The 22,081-nt window shown below is 55.6% G+C and overlaps 1 protein-coding gene across 3 annotated transcripts in view; it reads right to left on the bottom strand.

Moving 5' to 3' along the window:
* IFT56 (intraflagellar transport 56) overlaps nucleotides 1-22,081 on the bottom strand; it is a 96,827-nt gene that overhangs the window by 72,095 nt on the left and 2,651 nt on the right. For 2 of the 3 annotated variants that reach the window (XM_062205579.1, XM_062206485.1), the window contains exons 2-6: nucleotides 20,713-21,021; nucleotides 9,400-9,537; nucleotides 3,861-3,953; nucleotides 2,917-3,031; nucleotides 2,294-2,343 (exon numbers count right to left, since the gene is read on the bottom strand). In XM_062205579.1, the coding sequence (XP_062061563.1) occupies nucleotides 2,294-2,343; nucleotides 2,917-3,031; nucleotides 3,861-3,953; nucleotides 9,400-9,537; nucleotides 20,713-20,751 (435 nt within the window). In that variant the 5' untranslated portion in view covers nucleotides 20,752-21,021. Of the gene's footprint in view, nucleotides 1-2,293; nucleotides 2,344-2,916; nucleotides 3,032-3,860; nucleotides 3,954-9,399; nucleotides 9,538-10,273; nucleotides 10,518-20,712; nucleotides 21,022-22,081 lie in introns of those variants that run through there. The other variant, XM_062206864.1, reaches the window with a different exon arrangement.

Below are 22,081 nucleotides of genomic sequence, written 5' to 3'. Positions count from 1 at the left end.
GATGGGAACATCCCAAGCAGGGCCCTTTCTTTTTTTTAAGATTTACTTTATTTACGTGAAAGGTGGAGTTGCAGAGGGAGAGGGAGAAACAGATGAAGAGTTCCATCCACTGGCTCATTCCCCAGCTGGCCACAATGGCGGGGGGCTGGGCAAGACCGAAACCAGGAGCTCCTTGCAGGTCCCCCACATGGGTGCTGGGGCCCAAGGACTTGGGCCACCTTTTGCTGCTTTTTCAGGCACATTAGCAGGGAGAGGGATTGGAAGTGGAGCAGCCGGGACTAGAACCAGCACCCATGTGGGATGGCAATATTGCAGGTGGCAGCTTTACCCACTGTGCCACAGCGCTGGCCTCAGGCAAGTAGTGATTTAATGCTACTCAAAATACCCCAGTGTGAAACTGTAAATGCACTAAATAATTATTTTCATATACCACCTTTGGGTGATTACACTTTCTGTGAAACAATTCAATAATATCAATTAAAAGGTTTACGAGTACTTCACATCCACAGTTCTTCACACCAATTCAGTAAGTCCATCCCCAAGATATTCAGAATGACATTTTTACAATTAAAAATTAGAAATAATCCAAAAGTTAAACAACCAGAAAATGTTAAATAAATTATGGCACATATGAATGCTATGAAGCCATTTTAAAAATTGTGGTCTTGAAGCCCATCCAGTAACTCAGGAATATGTCCACAGTATAAAGTAAGAAAAAAAGCAGAATATAAAAACACATATTTAGCATGGGTTCTATTCTGCAAAACAAAAAACCAAACAGATACCGGGTATATCAAAAATTATCCTAAAAGGACTCTTTGCAGTGGCCCAGGAGTGCAGTGGAGGATGGCCCAAGTGCTTGGGACCCCTGCATCTGCATGGGAGACCAGGAAGAAGCTCCTGGCTCCTGGCTTCGGATTAGCTCAGCTTCGGCCGTTGCGACCATTTGGGGAGTAAACCAATGGAAAGAAGACCTTTCTCTCTGTCTCTCTCACTGTCTATAACTCTACCTGTCAAATAAATAAAATCTTTATTTATTTATTTATTTTTTGGACAGGTAGAGTAGATAGTGAGAGAGAGACAGAGAGAAAGGTCTTCCTTTTTGCCGTTGGTTCACCCTCCAATGGCCGCTGCGGCCGGCACATCTCGCTGATCTGAAGCCAGGAGCCAGGCACCTCTCCCGATCTCCCATGCGGGTGCAGGGCCCAAGCACTTGGGCCATCCTCCACTGCCTTCCCGGGCCACAGCAGAGAGCTGGCCTGGAAGAGGGGCAACCGAGACAGAATCCGGCGCCCCGACCGGGACTAGAACCCAGTGTGTCAGCACCGCAAGGTGGAGGATTAGCCTGTTAAGCCACGGCACCGGCCATAAATAAAATCTTAAAAAAAAAAAAAAAAAAAAAAAGACCAGCCGGCACCGTGGCTCAATAGGCTAATCCTCTGCCTGTGGTGCCGGCACACTGGGTTCTAGTCCCGGTCGGGGCGCCGAATTCTGTCTCGGTTGCCCCTCTTCCAGGCCAGCTCTCTGCTGTGGCCCGGGAAGGCAGTGGAGGATGGCCCAAGTGCTTGGGCCCTGCGCCTGCATAGGAGACCAGAAGGAAGTGCCTGGCTCCTGGCTTCGGACTGGATCGTGCCAGCTGTAGCAACCATTTGGGGAGTGAACCAACGGAAGGAAGACCTTTCTCTCTGCCTCTCTCTCTCACTGTCTAACTCTGCCTGTCAAAAAAAAAAAAAAAGAGGGTTAAGAACATTGATGAGAAAGAAAAATCTTATAAAAGTAACACCTATAGGCCGGCGCCGTGGCTCAACAGGCTAATCCTCCGCCTTGCGGCGCCGGCACACCGGGTTCTAGTCCTGGTCAGGGCACCGATCCTGTCCCGGTTGCCCCTCTTCCAGGCCAGCTCTCTGCTGTGGCCAGGGAGTGCAGTGGAGGATGGCCCAAGTCCTTGGGCTCTGCACCCCATGGGAGACCAGGAGAAGCACCTGGCTCCTGCCATCGGAACAGCGCGGTGCGCCGGCTGCAGCACGCTACCGCGGCGGCCATTGGAGGGTGAACCAACGGCAAAAGGAAGACCTTTCTCTCTGTCTCTCTCTCTCACTGTCCACTCTGCCTGTCAAAAAAAATAAAAATAAAAATAAATTAAAAAAAAAAGTAACACCTATATTCCACTTGTTATAGAAATACCATTAACAGCAATTCGTTCTTAATCATCTTTCACTTTTGCTGGTAGTAAGAAGGAAGAAAGAGAAAAATATTCTTGAAAGAGGAAAATGTGAAATGAGAACATAAATACCTTGTGGGCCAAATGGAAGAGCAGACGGTTTTGGAGTCGGCTTTTTGGAGCTGGAAAACAAATGCAATACGCTTCTTAGAGAACTCAGCGGTCTGGCACTGCTGTCCTTGAAGGAGTGCGTGAGGCTAAGGTGCAGCCTGCGGCTGTCTCACCCTGATCCGGCCCTGCTGCAACACACACTGTGGGAGTCAGGTCTCTACCTGCAGTAGCAGCAGCAACGTCCAGAACCAGACAGACATGTCCTCCAAGTCTGTGCCACCTGCTTCCAGCGGTGACCCCAGCACAGCGCTCCACACACAGAGTCCAACCCTGTGCTCCAGAAGCCGACGGAAACGCTCACAGCGGGCAGTTAAGGTCGCATCCCCACACACGAATCTATTCTCACTCAGTTCTCTGTTAATCCCTTTCCCCACTTATACCACCACACAGCCACCCTCTGTAAGTGGGATACGGGCATTGTGGGCAGTGGCTCCACCGGCTGCACCACGGTGCTGGCCCTGAGTGAAGGTTTATAGTGTCAGCTGGTTTTTCCTCAACAAAAAAAGGAATAAAGTCAGTTTTTAAATCTCCAAAATGACTTTCACTATCAGAAGCATATCAGCTATCAAAAGAGCCCATTTTACCTTTAAATCCAGCTTCTTCAGCTTGCTTATACATCCCAAGAAAGAAGTAGGTGCAGGCTAGGTTCACCCAGACTTCAGGATTGCAATTTTCTTCCTTTGCTGCGTTTTCATATTCCTGAAATACATATTAGGTAGCAAGCTCATTTTGAAAGAAAAAGAACTGATGGGCCTTCTTCAATAATGACATAGGATTTCTTGTGGGACTGGGGAACTTTATACGTAGTGAATCCTCATGCTCCTGGAAAGGTTAAACACAGAGTTGAAGTTCAAGTCTACCCATGCAGGGCTAATATCCATGAAGTCTTGTATCTAACCCAGCCACACCCCGCCTTTTAACCATGACGTAGGCTATGGGACTAAAGGAAAAGTAACTGAAATATTTTATTTTTGCTAACTTAAAAGGACATAAAAACACCCTCTTAGAAACACACAAACTCGGCCGGCGCCGTGGCTCACTAGGCTAATCCTCCGCCTTGCGGCGCCAGCACACCGGGTTCTAGTCCCGGTCGGGGCGCCGGATTCTGTCCCAGTTGCCCCTCTTCCAGGCCAGCTCTCTGCTGTGGCCCGGGAGTGCAGTGGAGGATGGCCCAAGTGCTTGGGCCCTGCACCCACATGGGAGACCAGGAGAAGCACCTGGCTCCTGGCTTCGGATCAGCGCGGAGCGCCAGCCGCAGCGCGCCAGCCGCGGCGGCCATTGGAGGGTGAACCAGCGGCAAAGGAAGACCTTTCTCTCTGTCTCTCTCTCTCACTGTCCACTCTGCCTGTCAAAAAAAAAGTCAGTGGCTGCCTCAACAAAGAACTGGGGCTGAGGAGGACAGAGTGGCTCTTCTTCTTCTTCATTTCCTTCTGCATGACTTGAACTTTACCATGACCATGTATTATTATAATGTAAAGTTTAGTAACATTTTAAACACATAGCATGAGAAAATTTCTTCCCCACTAACCTCCAAAGCTCTCTTGTAGTCACCCAGGTGAAAAGCACAGTATCCAATCCACAAATTAGTATCCTCTTCTTGTTCTCCAACTTGACGTTTGAACTTCGGGGTCAAAGTTCACGGGAAAAACATCATTAAAAGTTTTGAATACAAAACTCTGATATGCAAAGAAAAGACAACATTAAATTGCTGATGGATGATGGGCAATCTAAGTAACAAAAACAAGATGGCACACAGTTTGACTGAACCTACTCCCCCAGGACTCAGGACAAGCACCTTTTTATTTATTTATTTTTTGAGAAGCAGACAGAGAGAGAGAATTCCCATCTGCTCGTTCACTGCCCAGATGCCCAGGGCTGGATGAGGCCAGAGCAGGTGCTGAGGATTCAATGCAGATCTCTCACATGCGTGGCTGGAACTCATTTCTTGGGCCATCAGCACTGCCTCCCAGAGTCTGCTTTGGCAGGAAGCTTGTGACAGGACACGGAGATGGCAATCAAACTCAGGCACTGCAAAGTGGATCGCTGGTGTCTTAACTGCTAGGCTAAATGAACGTGCCTCACAATTACCTTCTAATTGTCACAGAAATGTATTGTGTACATGTACTTTTGTTTTGCTGTTTAAAAAATGTTTTACTTACTTATTTTCATTTTATTTGAAAGATACACACAGCGAGTTCTTCCAACAACTGGTTTACTCTCTGAAAGCTTGCAACAGCCACTGCTGGCCCAGACGGAAGCCAGGGTCTCTGCACTCCACCAGGGTCTCCCACAAGGGTTCAGGGACCTAAGTACTTGAGCACTAGCAGCAAGCTGGCTCAGCGGCAGAGCAGCACAGGGTGCAGGTGGGGGTGGGGAAGGCTTCATGGTTTAGCCAGTCAAGCTGCCCTCTGAAACACCGGCATCCCAAATGGGCGCCAGTTCAAGTCCCAGTTGCTACACTTTCTATCCAGCCCTCTGCTAATGGGCCTGGAAAAACAGCAGAAGATGGCCCAAGTGCTTGGGCCCCTGCACCTATGTGGGAGACCCCAAGTGAACCAGCTGATGGAAGATCCCTTTCTCTGTCTCTCCCCCTCTCTAATTGCCTTTCATTATTATTATTATTATTATTATTTGACAGACAGTGACAGAGAGAGACAGAGAGAAAGGTCTTCCTTCCATTGGTTCACTCTCCAAATGGCCACTACGGCTGGAGCTACACCGATCTGAATCCAGGAGCCAGGTGCTTCCTCCTGGTCTCCCATGCGGGTGCAGGGCCCAAGCACCCGGGCCATCCTCCACTGCCCTCCCGGGCCACAGCAGAGAGCTGGACTGGAAGAGGAGCAACCGGGACTAGAACCTGGCACCCATAAGGGATGCTGTTGCCACAGGTGGAGGATTAACCTAGTGAGCCATGGCGCTGGCCCACTTTAATTGCCTTTCAAATAAATAAACTAATAGAAGCGGAATAGCTGGGAGTTGAACCAGGCACTCTGATGTGGGACGTAAATGTCCCAAATGGTGACTTAGTTACAGAAATTCATATTTTCAAATATTTCACATTGATTTTCTATATTTTCTGACACCACACTCCATAAAGTATTTGAGTTGTTCAACAATTCTGGCTGATACATAAGGAACAAAAGAATTATGTGTAAAACGTAAAGCCGAACCGCTGAGGGTCTGAGAAGAGGAGGACCAACGGCTGGCAGAGCTGGCCGCAGGGGCATAACGTAGCACCCGACTCCGACCCACGTTCTCGCCTCCACACTGCACGCACGCAGCCCCAGGCTTGCATCCTGGCCAGGTGGCCTGCACGTACTTACTAACAAGCTACACCTCCCACCGAGCAGAGGCCATCCCAGCACCCCAGCACCCCGCAGAGGCCATCCCAGCACCCCAGCACCCCGCAGAGGCCATCCCAGCACCCCAGCACCCCGCAGAGGCCATCCCATCACCCCACAGAGGCCACCCCAGCACCCCAGCACCCCGCAGGGGCCATCCCAGCACCCCAGCACCCCGCAGGGGCCACCCCAGCACCCCATCACCCCACAGAGGCCATCCCAGCACCCCGCAGAGGCCATCCCAGCACCCCAGCACCCCGCAGAGGCCACCCCAGCACCCCAGCACCCGCAGAGGCCATCCCAGCACCCCATCACCCCAGCACCCCGCAGAGGCCACCCCAGCACCCCGCAGGAGCCACCCCAGCACCCCAGCACCCCGCAGAGGCCACCCCAGCACCCCATCACCCCGCAGGGGCCATCCCAGCACCCCAGCACCCCGCAGAGGCCATCCCAGCACCCCAGCACCCCGCAGAGGCCATCCCATCACCCCGCAGAGGCCACCCCAGCACCCCATCACCCCGCAGAGGCCATCCCATCATCCCAGCACCCCGCAGAGGCCATCCCATCACCCCACAGAGGCCACCCCAGCACCCCAGCACCCCGCAGGGGCCATCCCAGCACCCCAGCACCCCTCAGGGGCCACCCCAGCACCCCGCAGAGGCCATCCCAGCACCCCATCACCCCGCAGAGGCCACCCCAGCACCCCAGCACCCCGCAGGGGCCACCCCAGCACCCCACAGGGGCCACCCCAGCACCCCGCAGAGGCCATCCCAGCACCCCAGCACCCCGCAGAGGCCACCCCAGCACCCCAGCACCCTGCAGGGGCCACCCCAGCACCCCAGCACCCCACAGAGGCCACCCCAGCACCCCGCAGGGGCCACCCCAGCACCCCAGCACCCCGCAGAGGCCACCCCAGCACCCCATCACCCCGCAGGGGCCATCCCAGCACCCCAGCACCCTGCAGGGGCCACCCCAGCACCCCAGCACCCCAGCACCCCGCAGAGGCCATCCCATCACCCCATCACCCCGCAGGGGCCACTCCAGCACCCCGCAGAGGCCACCCCAGCACCCCAGCACCCGCAGAGGCCATCCCAGCACCCCAGCACCCCAGCACCCCGCAGAGGCCACCCCAGCACCCCAGCACCCCATCACCCCGAAGAGGCCACCCCAGCACCCCGCAGGGGCCACCCCAGCACCCCGCAGATGCCACCCCAGCACCCCAGCACCCCGCAGATGCCACCCCAGCACCCCAGCACCCCGCAGGGGCCACCCCATCACCCTGCAGAGGCCACCCCAGCACCCCAGCACCCCATCACCCCGCAGAGGCCACCCCAGCATCCCAGCACCCCGCAGCAGGTGAGCCTGCCACACTTTTAGAGTTAAGGGGGTTCAGAAGAGCAGCCTCATGCACGTTCATTATGAACAAAGGTTCAGGACTCCCAAGCCAACAAAACAGGAAGTCCTGCTTTGGAGGCAGCGGCTGACCTCAGCGAGCACTGGGAATCACCACCGTGAGGTGAGGTTCGTCTGTAAAAGTGAGCAACCCAACAGCGAGCCGGCACACCGTCACAGAACTTCCAGGGCCGTCCTCAGCACAAGGGGAAGCTACGCCTCAGGTACCGTCCTGTCTGGGACGAGAACCTACGCCTGCAGCCAATTCCGGAACACAGGAAGTCCTCCTGGGGCAGCACGTGGCTCAGCAGTCCCCATGCAGCTGAGACGCTCATCCCACACTGGGGTGCCTGGTCTGAGCCCTCCCTCCACTTCCAAGTCCAGCTTCCTGCCAATGCGTGTTCTGGGAGGCAGGAGGCAAGGGCCCTGCCAGCCATATGGGAGACCCAGATGGAATGCCATGCTCCTGGCTTCAGCCTGGTCCAGCCCTCGCCTCTGTGGGTATTTGAAGAATGAACCAGGGTTCGGTGTTGTGGCAAAGCAGGTAAAGCCACCACCTGCAGCGCCAGCTGCTCCACTTCCGATCCAGCTCCCTGCTAATGCACCTGGGAAAGCTGAGGATGGCAGCCCAGGTGTTTGGGTCCCTGCACCCATGTGGGAGATCTGAAAGAAGCTCTTGGCTCCTGGCTTCGGTCTGGCTCAGCTCCAGCCATTGTGGCCATTTGGGAAGTGAACCAGCAGATGGATGATCTCTGTCTCTCTCTCTCTCTCTGTAACTCTGCCTTTTGAGTTAAAAAAAAAAAGAAAGAAAAGAAAAAAAAAAAAAAAAAGAATGAACCGGAGGATGGGAGGTATCTTTGTCTTTCTCTGGCTTTCAAATCAAATCAAAGCAGATACGTTTAAAAAGAAATTCTCCTCTTACAAACACTGTGAATTTAACCACAGAGCCTCAAGTCTGGAAAACCCCTCATTTGAGGTGTCCCTGAACTTACTCCAGGGGCTCTTTGGGGCCACAGGAGAGGTCCTGACTTCCTCACCCCAAACCACAGCTGTTCGTAGGCAGTGACACTTCAATTACTCTCCAAGCATGCTGCCACAGAACTGCCCAAAGGCAGTCTGGGCTCGCATAATAGGGTCATTGCTCAAAGAAAAGCGAGGCCCAAGAGTGACAAGCACTAGACACAGGCACAGCACTCAGTCCACTGACTTAGAGAGCGAGAAGGCCTGTCCACATGAACTCCCCCACTGAGATGAGAGAGTTGACATCAGAGGCGCTATACAGGGTGCTCAATGCTAGAGACCTAGTCAGAAACCTAGAGCCACGCACGGAAGCTGAGGAACGTGGAGAGCGATCGCAAACAACCCTCGTTGACAGGGTGGGAGTAACACAGCCGGAGCGGTGCTCTGGAGCAATGACTGCGGCCCAAGAAAAGCAAGCCCCGCTGCTGCCCACTCTTCACCCGGGGACATCCTGCACCTTCTCATGGCGCCTGCCCCAGGAAGCAGCTTCTCACCGCGCGGCCTCCCTGGGCCATCGACATCAGGAGACTGCGGCTCGCCCCAACGCAGATTCCTGGGCACCACAGGCAGAATCCCTCAGGCAGGCGCCCAGGAATACACCTCGTGGTCCGCACCTTACGTCACTCTAACGCGTACCAGAAGGTGAGAACCCTGCCAGGCAGTGGAACGAGTTCCTGCGGATACAGTTTCAGCAACATGACAGAATTTAAACTTGATTAACATTCTTTAATGCATGATGAGAATTATTCATAAAGCGGTCAGGGGTTGGGATAAACAATATGTGAACCGACCTGCGTTACATGTCACTCAATGTTTTCAGGTCTGAGTCACCTTAAGTTGGATCAGACACAACCAAAAGCAACCCTCAGGAAAGTTATTCTTCAAAGTTCACTTTCTAGCCTCTTTCTAAAGAAGCTTTATCTATGCACCTATGTATCTATCTAAAAGCCAGACTAACAGAGAGAGAGAGAGAGATTTTCCATGTGCCAGTTCACTCCCCAGATGCCGGCAACAGCCAGGGCCGGGCTGGGCCAGGCCAGGAGCCAGGAGCTCCGTCTGGGCTTCTCACGTGACCGGCTGCCTGGGGGCAGCAGCAGGAAGCTGGACAGGAAGCAGAGAGAGATCTCGTCCCAGGACGCGGGAGTCGGATGTCGCTGTCCCGCGCATCCAGGTAACAGGCCTGCGGGCAGCCTGGAGTCCGCCCGATTAGATGAACGGGGATTCCTTGAAGAAGCCGCACAACCACCAGCACTCACTCAGCCAAGCACCCACCGCACCCGGTACTCCCTTCGGGTAGCACTGTGCAGACACTACCTCCAACAGGGTGATGGCGCCGGTGAAATCCCTCTGCGAAAGGAGCTCCTCCAGTTTGGGACTCTTCCTGCCTTTCTTCTTCCTTCTGTCGGCCAGCGGCGGGTCCCCGCCCACAGCAGGTTTGGCTCTTGAAAGCATCTGCGAGAGGAAGCAGAGAAGCTGCCGGGCCGCCGGGCAGTGAGCCCGCCGCCCCGCGGTCTAGGGCGCCAGGAAAGCCGTGGCGAACTCTCCCCAGCACGCATTTCTCAGGGCACCAAGACTCCAGCTCCTCCGACCCGGGCGCGAGGGGAGAGGCCCCCGCCTGCTTTCCAGACGGCCGCTCGACAGGGGATGGACGGGGCAGGACAGGGGCTGGGCAGGGCTGGGCAGGGCAGGACAGGGGCTGGGCAGGGCAGGACAGGGGCTGGGCAGGGCAGGACAGGGGCTGGGCAGGGGCTGGACAGGGCAGGGCAGGGGCAGGGCAGGGGCAGGACAGGAGCAGGACAGGGGCAAGACAGGGCAGGACAGGGGCAGGACAGGGCAGGACAGGGGCTGGACAGGGCAGGACAGGGGCTGGGCAGGACAGGGCAGGGGCTGGGCAGGGCAGGGGCAGGACAGGGGCTGGACAGGGCAGGGGCAGGACAGGGGCTGGGCAGGGCAGGGCAGGGGCTGGACAGGGCAGGGGCTGGACAGGGCAGGGGCAAGACAGGGGCTGGGCAGGGGCAGGGCAGGGCAGGGGCAGGACAGGGCAGGGCAGGGGCTGGGCAGGGCAGGACAGGGCCAAGGCTCCGCTGCGGCGGGGCCGGGCAGGCGCGGCGCTCGTCCCCGGGCCCCGGCCCACTCGCAGCTCCCTCTCACTCCCTCTCACTCCCTCTCACTCCCCGGGGCCACTGACCATCTCGGCGCTGGTCCCCGGAGCCCGCTCCTCAGAGAAGCAGCAAAGGCCGCGCCTCAGCGCGTCGCGGCATCCACGCCGCACGCTCGGTCTCCACGGCAACGCCGCCGGCGCGTCCGCCCGGAGAAGAGCTCCCCGGAGAACCGGGCCCGGCACTCGGGGTTCCGGCCCTGCGCCGCCGGAAGACGGGAGGTTGCGGCCCCCGCGCTGAGAGGGAAGCTTTGGTTTTCTCTGACGATGGAGTCCACTTTAGGAGAGAACGATTTCGGGGCGTGCTGCTTCTCAAACGCGCGTCTCCGGGGGAAAGTGGTTTGGAAGGACCACTTCCGCTTCGGACCGCGCTGGTTCCGCTGCTGGGGCCCGTTCTGAGGAAACCGCCAGTCCCGGGGGCGGCCGTGCAGCAGAACGCGGCTTCCACGTGTCCACAGATACGCCTCACACAGGACGGTATTCGCGGGGCCGGCGCTGTGGCGTAGTGGGTAAAGCCGCCGCCTGAGTGCCGGCATCCCTCATGGACGCCGGTTCGAGTCCCGGCTGCTCCACTTCCAATCCCGCTCTCTGCTGTGGCCTGGGAAGGCATTGGAAGATGACCTCACACCCGAACTCACGTGCCCGGGTGACCTCACACCCGAACTCACGTGCCCGGGTGACCTCACACCCGAACTCGCCGACGCAGGCTTGTGGACATCCACTTTGGACACGTTGGTGCACACACAGATGCTCACACATGCACAGTCAGCGCTGTACTTGCCATTCTTCTCATTTCAATTTTTTTTTTTTTTTTTGACAGGCAGAGTGGATAGTGAGACAGAGAGAAAGGTCTTCCTTTTCGCTGTTGGTTCACCCTTCAATGGCTGCTGCGGCCGGCGCACCGCGCTGATCCGAAGCCAGGAGCCAGGTGCTTCTCCTGGTCTCCCATGCAGGTGCAGGGCCCAAGGACTTGGGCCATCCTCCACTGCACTCCCAGGCCACAGCAGAGAGCTGGCCTGGAAGAGGGGCAACCGGGACAGAATCCGGTGCCCTGACCGGGACTAGAACCTGGTGTGCCGGCGCTGCAAGGCAGAGGATTAGCCTGTTGAGCCACGGCACCGGCCCTCATTTCAAATTTCAAAAATAACCCTACTTTTGCCTGAATTTAAAACAAATCCATTTTAGCTCATTTTTCAACAGATTTTTTTGAGGATAGCTTAGTTACTTCAGTAAGTGTACAGTTCGGTGGCTCTTAGTCTAGTCATAGAGCTGTGCATCCCTTACCGTTATTGAAATCCAGGACACTTTCCTTATCCCGGAAAGAAACCCCACACCCAATAGCAGTCAGTCATTACCCTCCTCCCAGCCTCCAGCGACCACTAATCGACATCCTGTCTCTGCATTTGCATATTCTGGACTTTTCCATACAGGTAATCACTCAGAGGTCCAGCACCAGGAGTCTAAATACTGAAGAATTTTACATCAGCCTCGCAAACTATTGAATGAAATGTTTTATCCTCCTGCCTTGTCAAATGGGACGTGGTGAAGGCGGTCAGACCTGAGTTTAGAATTCGCAGGCTTCTATCCTGGAGCCAGTCCCAAATCCCAGCCCATAACCCTTTTCTTCAAAGCCCAGGCTTTCTCACATGCCAACGAGGGCTGTGCTTGTCTGTGGACATCCAGCCCACAAACCCGAGTTCTAATGACCCAACTAGCACCCCCTGATAGCCTCTGTAAGAAGACAGACCCCGGGCCGGCGCCGTGACTCAATAGGCTAATCCTCTACCTTGCGGCGCCGGCACACCGGGTTCTAGTCCCGGTCGGGGCGCCGGATTCTGTCCCGGTTGCCCCTCTTCCAGGCCAGCTCTCTGCTATGGCCCAGGAGTGCAGTGGAGGATGGCCCAAGTGCTTGGGCCCTGCACCCCATGGGAGACCAGGAGAAGCACCTGGCTCCTGGCTTCAGATCAGCGTGATGCGCCAGCCATGGCGGCCATTGGAGGGTGAACCAACAGCAAAATCTGTCTCCCTCTCTCTCACTGTCCACTCTGCTTGTCAAAAAATAAAAAATAAGAAGAAGACAGACCCCGGTGCCGCGGCTCACTTGGCTAATCCTCCACCTGCGGTGCCGGCACCCCGGGTTCTAGTCCCGGTTGGGGTGCCAGATTCTGTCCCGGTTGCTCCTCTTCCAGTCCAGCTCTCTGCTGTGGCCTGGGAGTGCAGTGGAGGATGGCCCAAGTGCTTGGGCCCTGCACCCGCATGGGAGACCAGGAGAAGCGCCTGGCTCCTGGCTTCTGATCAGCGCAGCGTGCCAACTGTAGCAGCCATTTGGGGGGTGAACCAATGGAAGGCAGAGCTTTCTCTCTGTCTCTCTCTCTCTCTCTCTCACTGTCTTACTTCGCCTGTCAAAAAAAAAAAAAAGAAGAAGAAGAAGAAGACAGACAGACCCTGGGAAGACACCTGTTCGGATGCGGAGCAGGCTTAGGGCTGTGAGGGCAGGGAATTCAACATGGCTGCGAGAACCCTTCTCCTCTGCCAGCTCTGCCAGCTGGCCAGGGCCCCAGGGCTGCCTTGCTGAAATGCTGGAATCCGCTCTGTTGGATTTTGTGACTCAGCTGAAATCACTGGTGATTCCTAAGCAGTTGGGGATATTGCTTTATTTTTATTTTTGAAAAGATATATTTATTTGTTTTAAAGGCAGAGTTATGTTAGGTAGGAAGTCAGTTATGAGCTTATGTGTGTGTGACATAAAGGTCTAAAGAGAAGACATCTATGTCCAGCATATGCATCTGCATCTCAAAGTCATCCTGACAATGTTTCAGGGGCAGCCGGGCCTTCGCATCCTGCCCTGCCCCTTCTACCCATAACCTGCCAGGTGGAGGTCCCCGCCCCTTCTGCCTGACAAATCTTCCACAATCTCCCGGATGCAGCCCAGTATCTGCATTTTAAACACCCTGCTCCTGTTCCGGATCCCCATCCTCTAGGGGGTCCTGCTCACCCTTCCTCTGAACCCAGGATGGCCAGCTAGCCTTCCTCCTGTCTGATACCTTCAGGGGGAAACTCAGATAGGAGCTTCTTAATATTTACAGCCATAAAATCCTTTGTTTCAGGAGGAGATGTGTGAAGACAAAGACCCATCTCCTTAACCCACCCCTCACCCACCCACCCCCACCCCCGGCCTCAACCAGACTGGGCGCTCAGCCCTCTGCCTCTCTGCTGAGCCACCCACCTGGCCTGGCCAGGGGTAATCTCTCTGCTCAACCATGTAACCTTGCTCCTACCCCCCACCCCCAGTCCAAGCGACTGGGCACTCTCAGGTTCTGTCTGGAGAGGTGCCCATCCGTTCTTATGGATGTCCCTACCCTAATAAACTTTGCTACTTTTTACTTTCCACTACTCTCTCACGCCTGAATTCTTTCTTGCGCGAAGACAAGAACTCTCCAATTTCTCCGGTAACAGTTACACACAGAGAGGAGAGGCAGAGAGAGAGAAGGAGAGAGGTCTTCCATCCACTGGTTCACTCTCCTATTGGCCACAACTGCCATAGCTGCTCCGATCCAAAGCCAGGAGCCAGGAGCCCCTTCCAGGTCTCCCACGTGGGTTCAGGGGCCCAAGGACCTGGGCCATCTTCTACTGCTTTCCCAGGCTACAACAGAGAGCTGGATCGGAAGTGGAGCAACTGGGATTCGAACTGGCGTCCATATGGGATCCTGGCATTGTAGGCGGCACCCTCTATGCCACAGTACCGGCCCCGGGGATATTGCTTTAATATATCTACTTCCTGGTAGGAGCAGTTCCAACAGTGATCGATCTAAGAAGGGCAGAGTAGGACATGAGTGTACTTGAGAGATTGTGCAATTATAGCTCTAAGAATCATCAGTTATTATGAGACACATAGTCATAGAGACACACAAAGCTGGTTGCAGGATAAAAGGCAAAGCTGCAATTTGCAACTTCATTGCAGTTGCAATAGGACATATTAGTGTCTGGGAGAGTGTAAAAACAATCCATATTGTGATAGGTGGTATGACTATGCAAATTCACTACAAATAATGTAATTGTATGAACATTTACAACAGGCGAGTTGAGTTTTACGATATGTACATACTGGGGTTTTGTTTGTCTTAAAGAGAATCCACTGGCCTGGAGTCTGTCTCCAGTTCAGCCCCAAGGCACAGTGATGCTGACCCAGGCCCAGGGAAATCACTAAGAAAATCACTCCAGTCTTTCCCAGGGCCCTCAGTGCTGAGGGGATGCCAGGACTTAAGTTTCTACATTCCTTGCCTGAGCTGATTTTGCTTAAGGAAAAAGCAAATTTTGTGGTCATAGGAAAAGTTTTTCAGAAGATAAGTGTGTGTGCACGATGGGGTGAAGAAACAAGATCTGAAAGGAGGGGGCCGGCGCTGTGACCCAATAGGTTAATCCACCTGCAGTGCCGGCATCCCATATGGGTGCCGGTTCTAGTCCTGGCTGCTCCTCTTCCAGTCCAGCTCTCTGCTGTGACCTGGGAAAGCAATGGAGGATGGCCCAGGTGCTTAGGCCCCTGCACCATGTGGGAGACCTGGAAGAAGCTCCTGGTTATTGGCTTCAGATCCGCGCAGTTCCAGCCGTTGCAGCTATTTGAGGATCCCCCAGAGAGCTGGATCAGAAGTGGAGCAGCTGGGACTCAAACCAGCGGCTATATGGGATGCTAGTGAAATCGGAGATGACCCCCTAAAATTTCTACAAAAATGTGGCCCTGTAGAGTTCCCCAGAAGTGCCATCTGGGGCGCCACGTATGCTACTGGAATTTGGGGTGCCACACGATATCACCATATGCTTACTAATAAATCTCCGATATTAATAAGCCTGAGAGGTTCTTGCCTAATATCTAGAGAAGAATTCTAAATACCGGCACAGATAAACGAGGCAGCATGGTACGTTTTAAGCCTTTATTTAGTGAGAAAGATGCATAGGAGAGTGAGAGCTTTATTAAGAGAGAGGTAAATCTGGGTTCATACCGAGCACCAGGAACCAGCCACGTAGAGGAGCATCTAGGCCTGGGTGGGGGGGGGAGTGGCCCTAAGGCCTCGCGCCCTGGATGTGCAGGGCTACAGCCAGCCCCCTCCTGACAAGAGGCCAGGGAAGAAGAGAAGGGCAGGACACACCGTGTTCCAGGCTTTTAACCCACTTCCAAAGGGGAGTTAATTAACCTGATTGGTGGGTGGGCACCCAGGTGTGGCCAGGTAGGGGGATGAGGTCACACAGGGGTGTGGTGAAGGTATCAGGTAGGGCGTGAGGTCACACAGGGGCGTAGCAAAGGTGTGGTCTTCCAGCTCACAAACCTAACTAATTTTAACCTGAATGCCTGCTACTTCCCTGGCACTGCGGGTGGCTGGCTTTCCATGTGATACTTCATGGAAGTAGAATCATAAGACATGGTTGTTTCTGTGGCTTTTTTCACCTGCCAAATGATTTCAAGGTTTATTCATGTTACAGCATTTATCACTATGTCATTCTTTTTTTTTTTTTTGACAGGCAGAGTGGACAGTGAGAGAGAGAGACAGAGAGAAAGGTCTTCCTTTGCCGTTGGTTCACCCTCCAATGGCCGCCATGGCCGGCGCACCGCGCTGATCCAAAGGCAGGAGCCAGGTGCTTCTCCTGGTCTCCCATGGAGTGCAGGGCCCAGGCACTTGGGCCATCCTCCACTGCACTCCCGAGAGCTATGCCCCTGGAAGAGGGGCAACCGGGACAGAATCCGGCGCCCCGACCGGGACTAGAACCTGGTGTGCCGGCGCTGCTAGGCAGAGGATTAGCCTGTTGAGCCACGGCGCCGGCCCTCACTATGTCATTCTTTTTTATGGTTGAGTACTACCCCCTTGTATGGACATGCCACATTTTGTTTGTGTTCATATTACTAAAGCACCTAATGTATATTAAGTGCTCAGGGCTCGGTGGTCCTGTCGGCATCCCACACACTGTGCGTGGATGTTCTAGGAACAGCCTCCACCCCATTCTGTCCTGCATAGAACAGAATTCAAGGAAGAAGCCCAAACGAGGAAAGGCCACTCAGATGCAGCCTGCTGCTGGCCCTGTGTTTGCCTGCCAGGCCCAGTCCTGCCCTGACTTCGTACGCTGGCCTCCGATTATCACTCCCCAGCCACGTACGGTCTGCTGACTGGTCTCTGCATCACGTATGTCTGGGGACTGGTGGCAATTCTGTTCCCTCTCACCACTTAGCCACTTCGCTCAGGCCCCTCTGGACTGACTGACTTAGCATTCTCAAACAATCCTATACTTAGGGGCTTAAAGCAATCAACCCTCCTATCTCCCAGTTTCTGCGGGGTGGCTTAGCTGGAGGGCTGTGGCTTAGTCTTTGAGGCTGTGTGGAGGGTGGGTGCAGTCCTGGGATGTCTTGACAGAGGTTGATGGATTTTCTTCCGTGGCTCACTCACATGGTTGCGGTCTGTTGAGGGGAGGTCTTGGTTACCTCCACATGGAACTCTCCACAGGGCTATAGAGTGTCCACACAACATGACAGGTAGCTTCCCTGAAGCAAAGACTCCAAACAAGAGCGAGGAGGAAGCCACAGTGCTGCTTCTGAGCTAGCCTTGGCAGCCATGCTGTCGTTCCTAAAATGCCCTGTTGATTGCACAGATCAGTCCTCTTCCTTGTGAAAGGACTACACACGGCACTACTGGAGGCAAAACTCACCGGGGACCAGCTGGCTAGCACACGGCCACTGTCGCCACGTGCAGCCGTGGTTCACCGCACGTCCTTACTCTCTGACTAGTGTTACTAGAAGTTCTGCAACCCGAAGTCCTTCGTCTTACACCAGCAAGACAAAGTCTGTACATTTATCCTCAAAGAGGGATATGGCCTTTCTCTACTCCAGGGCTCAGCCTTCTGCCTCTGCCTACAGCTCCATCCCTTCCCAGTCCCGTTCCTCCGAGGGAATGTGGGTTCAATCCGGGGAGACGCCCTGTGCCTGCTTCTCGCTCTGCCCCCTCTTGTTCACTTGACCCCTTCCTTAGCGCCTGTCTCCACTCCCACGTCCCCCAGAACACCTGTCTGCCGTGGACTTTGGCCATTCCACCTGACCCAACCCTCTGACGCTTGTGTACTTTTCCTTCTATGACCTGGTGTAGCTGACCCATGGTAACCTGTGTGTGTTTTGTTTCCCTTTCCAACTAGTGGCTCCAGTGACTCACAGGCTAATGTACCCAAAGGCACTCTCTTCACATAGATCTCCGTGAAGGTTTCTCCTGTGCGTAAGCCTCCGAGTAAAATAACAACCAACAAACAAATGGGACAAGAACAATCGTTAAACCTCTCCCAGTAGCTGCCTCAGACATGCCTGGCCCTCCCTTCCCCTTGCTGTCCCTTGTCAGTGCTGCAGGACCAGGGGCTACGCTCAGCTGCTCTGTTTCTCTACTAGACACACTGAGTGTGGACGCCAGCATTCTGAGAAAACTGCTCCGTGGAGTGCGTGGAATACAAGCACGCAAACAGGAGAACTCGCTCACGGAGAGCACATCTAATCACACACGCGTGAGCACCAGGGAAGACCAGAGCAAGACAGAGGACTGAGGCCAGGACGGGGAGAGGTGAAGGCTCGTGGACAGTGAGGTGGAAATGCCTCCGTCGCTGTCCAAGAGCAGGGGACAGGACTAGCAGGCCCAGAGAGGCGACGTGCTGAGACAGGTGTGTCCGGCCAGAAGCCCAGTGGAGGATTAAGTCGCGCAGAACAGCCCAAGAACCAGGAAGGCCGGACTGGACACCTGGTGGAGAACGAGAACATAAGAAGTTCCCTGCTGGGCCAGTGTCGGGGCACAGCGGGTTAAGCACCAGCCTGCAGCCCTGGGCTCCTGTCACAGGGCGCTGGGTCCTCCCGCACTGGGCTCCTGTCACAGGGCGCCGGGTCCTCCCGCACTGGGCTCCTGTCACAGGGCACTGGGTCCTCCTCCTGCAGCCCTGGGCTCCTGTCACAGGGTGCCGGGTCCTCCCAACTGGGCTCCTGTCACAGGGTGCCGGGTCCTCCCGCAGCCCTGGGCTCCTGTCACAGGGCGCCGGGTCCTCCCGCACTGGGCTCCTGTCACAGGGCGCCGGGTCCTCCCGCACTGGGCTCCTGTCACAGGGCGCCGGGTCCTCCCGCACTGGGCTCCTGTCACAGGGCGCCGGGTCCTCCCGCACTGGGCTCCTGTCACAGGGCGCCGGGTCCTCCCGCACTGGGCTCCTGTCACAGGGCGCCGGGTCCTCCCGCAGCCCTGGGCTCCTGTCACAGGGCGCCGGGTCCTCCTGCACTGGGCTCCTGTCACAGGGCACTGGGTCCTCCCAACTGGGCTCCTGTCACAGGGCGCCGGGTCCTCCCGCACTGGGCTCCTGTCACAGGGCGCCGGGTCCTCCCGCACTGGGCTCCTGTCACAGGGCACTGGGTCCTCCCAACTGGGCTCCTGTCACAGGGCGCCGGGTCCTCCCGCACTGGGCTCCTGTCACAGGGCACCGGGTCCTCCTGCACTGGGCTCCTGTCACAGGGCGCCGGGTCCTCCCGCAGCCCTGGGCTCCTGTCACAGGGTGCCGGGTCCTCCCGCAGCCCTGGGCTCCTGTCACAGGGTGCTGGGTCCTCCCAACTGGGCTCCTGTCACAGGGCACTGGGTCCTCCCGCAGCCCTGGGCTCCTGTCACAGGGCGCCGGGTCCTCCTGCACTGGGCTCCTGTCACAGGGCGCCGGGTCCTCCCGCAGCCCTGGGCTCCTGTCACAGGGTGCTGGGTCCTCCCGCAGCCCTGGGCTCCTGTCACAGGGCACTGAGTCCCTGCCCTTCTACTTCCTATCCAGCTTCCCTTAATGTGGGAACACAAGAGGATGGCCCAGGTACTTGGGTCCTTGCACCCATGTCAGTTCCAGGTTCCAGGTTCCGGCCTGGAACAAGTCAACTGCAGGGTTGTTCTTTTAAAAAAATAATTCTGCGCTTTCTGTCCTGAAAGGGATGCCAAATGACCCTGGATTCAGAACTGGCCATCGTGAGTAGGTTCTGTTGCACAAAATGAGTCATCATCAGGTGGAACTGCCACCACAGTTATCACAGGATGAAATTGAGTCATCTGACACTGAGCACAACAGGAACAGACCACGAGCTGCACGAACAAGCCACCCGGGTCTCCACGTCACTCACTACAGTTGCACCAGCCTCTCTCCTCCCGTCACCCATGGCCGTATGGAAAGGTTCCATGCACCCTGTTGAAAGACCAAGCTTGGGTTATGGACGGGTCAACTCAGTACGTGGGTAAGGCTGAGCATGAGGCAAGGCCTTGTAAAAGAATGGTGAGGAGGGGCTTGCTGTGCGGCACAGTGGGTTTAGATCCTGCCTGCAACAGTGGATCCCATATGAGTACTGGTTCTACCGCTGCTCCACTTCCAATCCAGCTCCCTGCCAATGTGCCTGGGAAAGCAGCAGAAGATGGCCCAAGTGCTTGGGCCCCTGCCAGCCATGTGGGAAACTCTAATGAAGCTCTTGGCTTTGGCTTGGCCCAGTCCCAGCCATGGAGGCCATGTGAGGAGTGAACCAGTGGAGGGAAGGTAGAGCTCTCTCTCACTCATTCTCTGTAACTCTGCCTTTCAAATAAATAAATACATCTTTTAAAAAAATTGGTGCAAAAATCTTTTTAAAAAAGCAGTGGTGAGGGATGATCTCCCCAGTGAGAGGGGCTTAGACGTGGGCACCTGGTCATCTACTTTGTATAGAATGTCCCAGGGTCATGCACAGTGACCATGGCCTGGCCTTCAGTAGAGGACCAGAAAGAAAAAGATTGGGGGCTGGCACAGTGGCGCAGTAGGTTAATCCTCCGCCTGTGGCAGCAGCATCCCATATAGGCGCCAGTTCTAGTTCTGGCTGCTCCTCTTCTGATCCAGCTCTCTGCTATGGCCTGGGAAAGCAGTGGAAGATGGCACAAGTGCTTGGGCCCCTGCACCCACATGGGAGACCCAGAAGAAGTCCTGGCTCCTGGCTCCTGGCTCCGGATCGGCGCAGCTCCACCCGTTGCAGCCGACTGGGGAGTGAACCAGGAGATGGAAGACCTCTCTCTCTGTCTCTCTCACTGTCTGTAACTCCACCTCTCAAATAAATCAATAAAAATTTTTTAAAAAGAAAACGATTGGAAAATCAGAAACAGGAAGGTCTGGGACAGAGGCTTGTCAGTGGGACTACGGGACTGGGCACCAAGTGGGAAGCTGTCTGTATCACACGTGAGGGTGACACAGACACTGGGCCAATGAGACGAAATAGCTGGGCCCCTTGCTGTCAGCTGACAGTGCCCCCTCCCCGAATGAAGAGGCCTTGGTGGCGGAGCTGGCCACGTCTGCAAGTCCAATTTGCCAGCCATAAGGAGCAATGCTACACTCTGCTCCTTAGGGGGACCAGTAGGTGGCCAGCAGAGTACATGAGCCCTTTTTGTCTGGAGGGCCATGGGTTTGCTCTCACAGGAACGGACACTTACTGTGGGTTCGAGGTTGCTGTCTGTGTCCGTGTGGCTCATTCTCAGGGGCTTGAAGACTGCTTGTCTGCAGACACACAGTCCCACGTGGAATCATCTCACGGGGCAACGGTGGGCTGAGCCCAGGAACGCAGGGTCCACGCACCTCACACCCAGAAGCTAACGGACAGGTGACGTGTTGGAGTGGCCGGTTAGAGAGCAGCGCGGAGGGGACACACGACAGGGAGCGCACGTCCTCCGGGACGTTGTGACTCACGCCTTCAATCAGACGACTTAGGACGGGGCTGCCTGCCCAGCAGAGAGTAGGTGGGTCTGCAAAGAATGGATGGAGGCATGAGCGGCCCCCACTTCGTATCCCTCCAGCAGCCCACGAGGATCTCCCGTCCCCACAGCCCTGGCCCTGAAGGGACTCGCTTGGCCTAGAGACACAGGGAGGAATGGCAGCCCCCAGCCACTGCGGCTCTCCAGCCGAGACCACAGGTATGAAAACCGCCCGCTGGTCAGCAGGGGGAGATAGAGCTGCTCCTGCCTAAGGAGCGCAGAGTGGACCTGTGTTCAGCTCTAGGACGTGGGGACCTCCTGGTATTCCCTTGTCCAACTGTGAGAGAGGACAAGACAAGATCAGCAATGAGGGTGTGGGGCCCCCAGCCAGGGAAGCTCCTGAGATCAGCTGAGAGGCTAGCAAAGGGTGAGCGGTGTCGGAACCGACTGTGGTGGAAAGACATGCGGGGACCAGTTGTGGTGGCAGGAGCTACGGCTCAGTCCAGTAACTTCTCTCTCCCAAGCAGCTCTACAGGAAGCGCTGTTCCCCGACTACAGACGGAGAAAGCGTGGACTAGAGCTGACACCGTGTGTGGCTCAAGTCCCCCTTCAACCCAGGGTGTAAGGCCGCCACAAAACATAGCAGACCCCGGAGTAAGGGAGAGTTTATTGCAGGAAACCCTACAGACTGGAGGGAAGGGGTGAAGAAGGAAAAGAGGGAGGAGGAGAGCGAAAGAAAGAGAGATCAAGAGATCAAGAGAGAGAGAGAGAGAGAGAGAGATATCAGGAGACGGAGAGAAAGAGAGATCAGGAGATGGAGGGAGAGAGAGGAGAGAACCGGGACTAGAACCCCGTGTCCATAAGGGACGCCGGCAGAGGATTGACCAAGTGAGCCACCCCCCCCCCCCCCAGCAGGTCCTTTAAAAACTTTGCCAGAGGGTGGGCAGGTAAGCAGGAGCAGCGAATCCCATTAGGATGGGGGTGGAGCTTGACAACAGTGGTTGGGCCACGTGGACACCTGGCTTCCAGCAATGGCGGCTAGGAAGTCAGATGAGCTTGTGTGTGTGACAAAGGCCTAAAGAGAAGACATCTATGTCCAGCACAGGCATCT

This window comes from Lepus europaeus, chromosome 1 (genome assembly GCF_033115175.1).
Source record: "Lepus europaeus isolate LE1 chromosome 1, mLepTim1.pri, whole genome shotgun sequence".
NCBI classification, from domain to species: Eukaryota; Metazoa; Chordata; class Mammalia; order Lagomorpha; family Leporidae; genus Lepus; species Lepus europaeus.
This window is presented reverse-complemented; position numbering and strand designations above follow the sequence as displayed.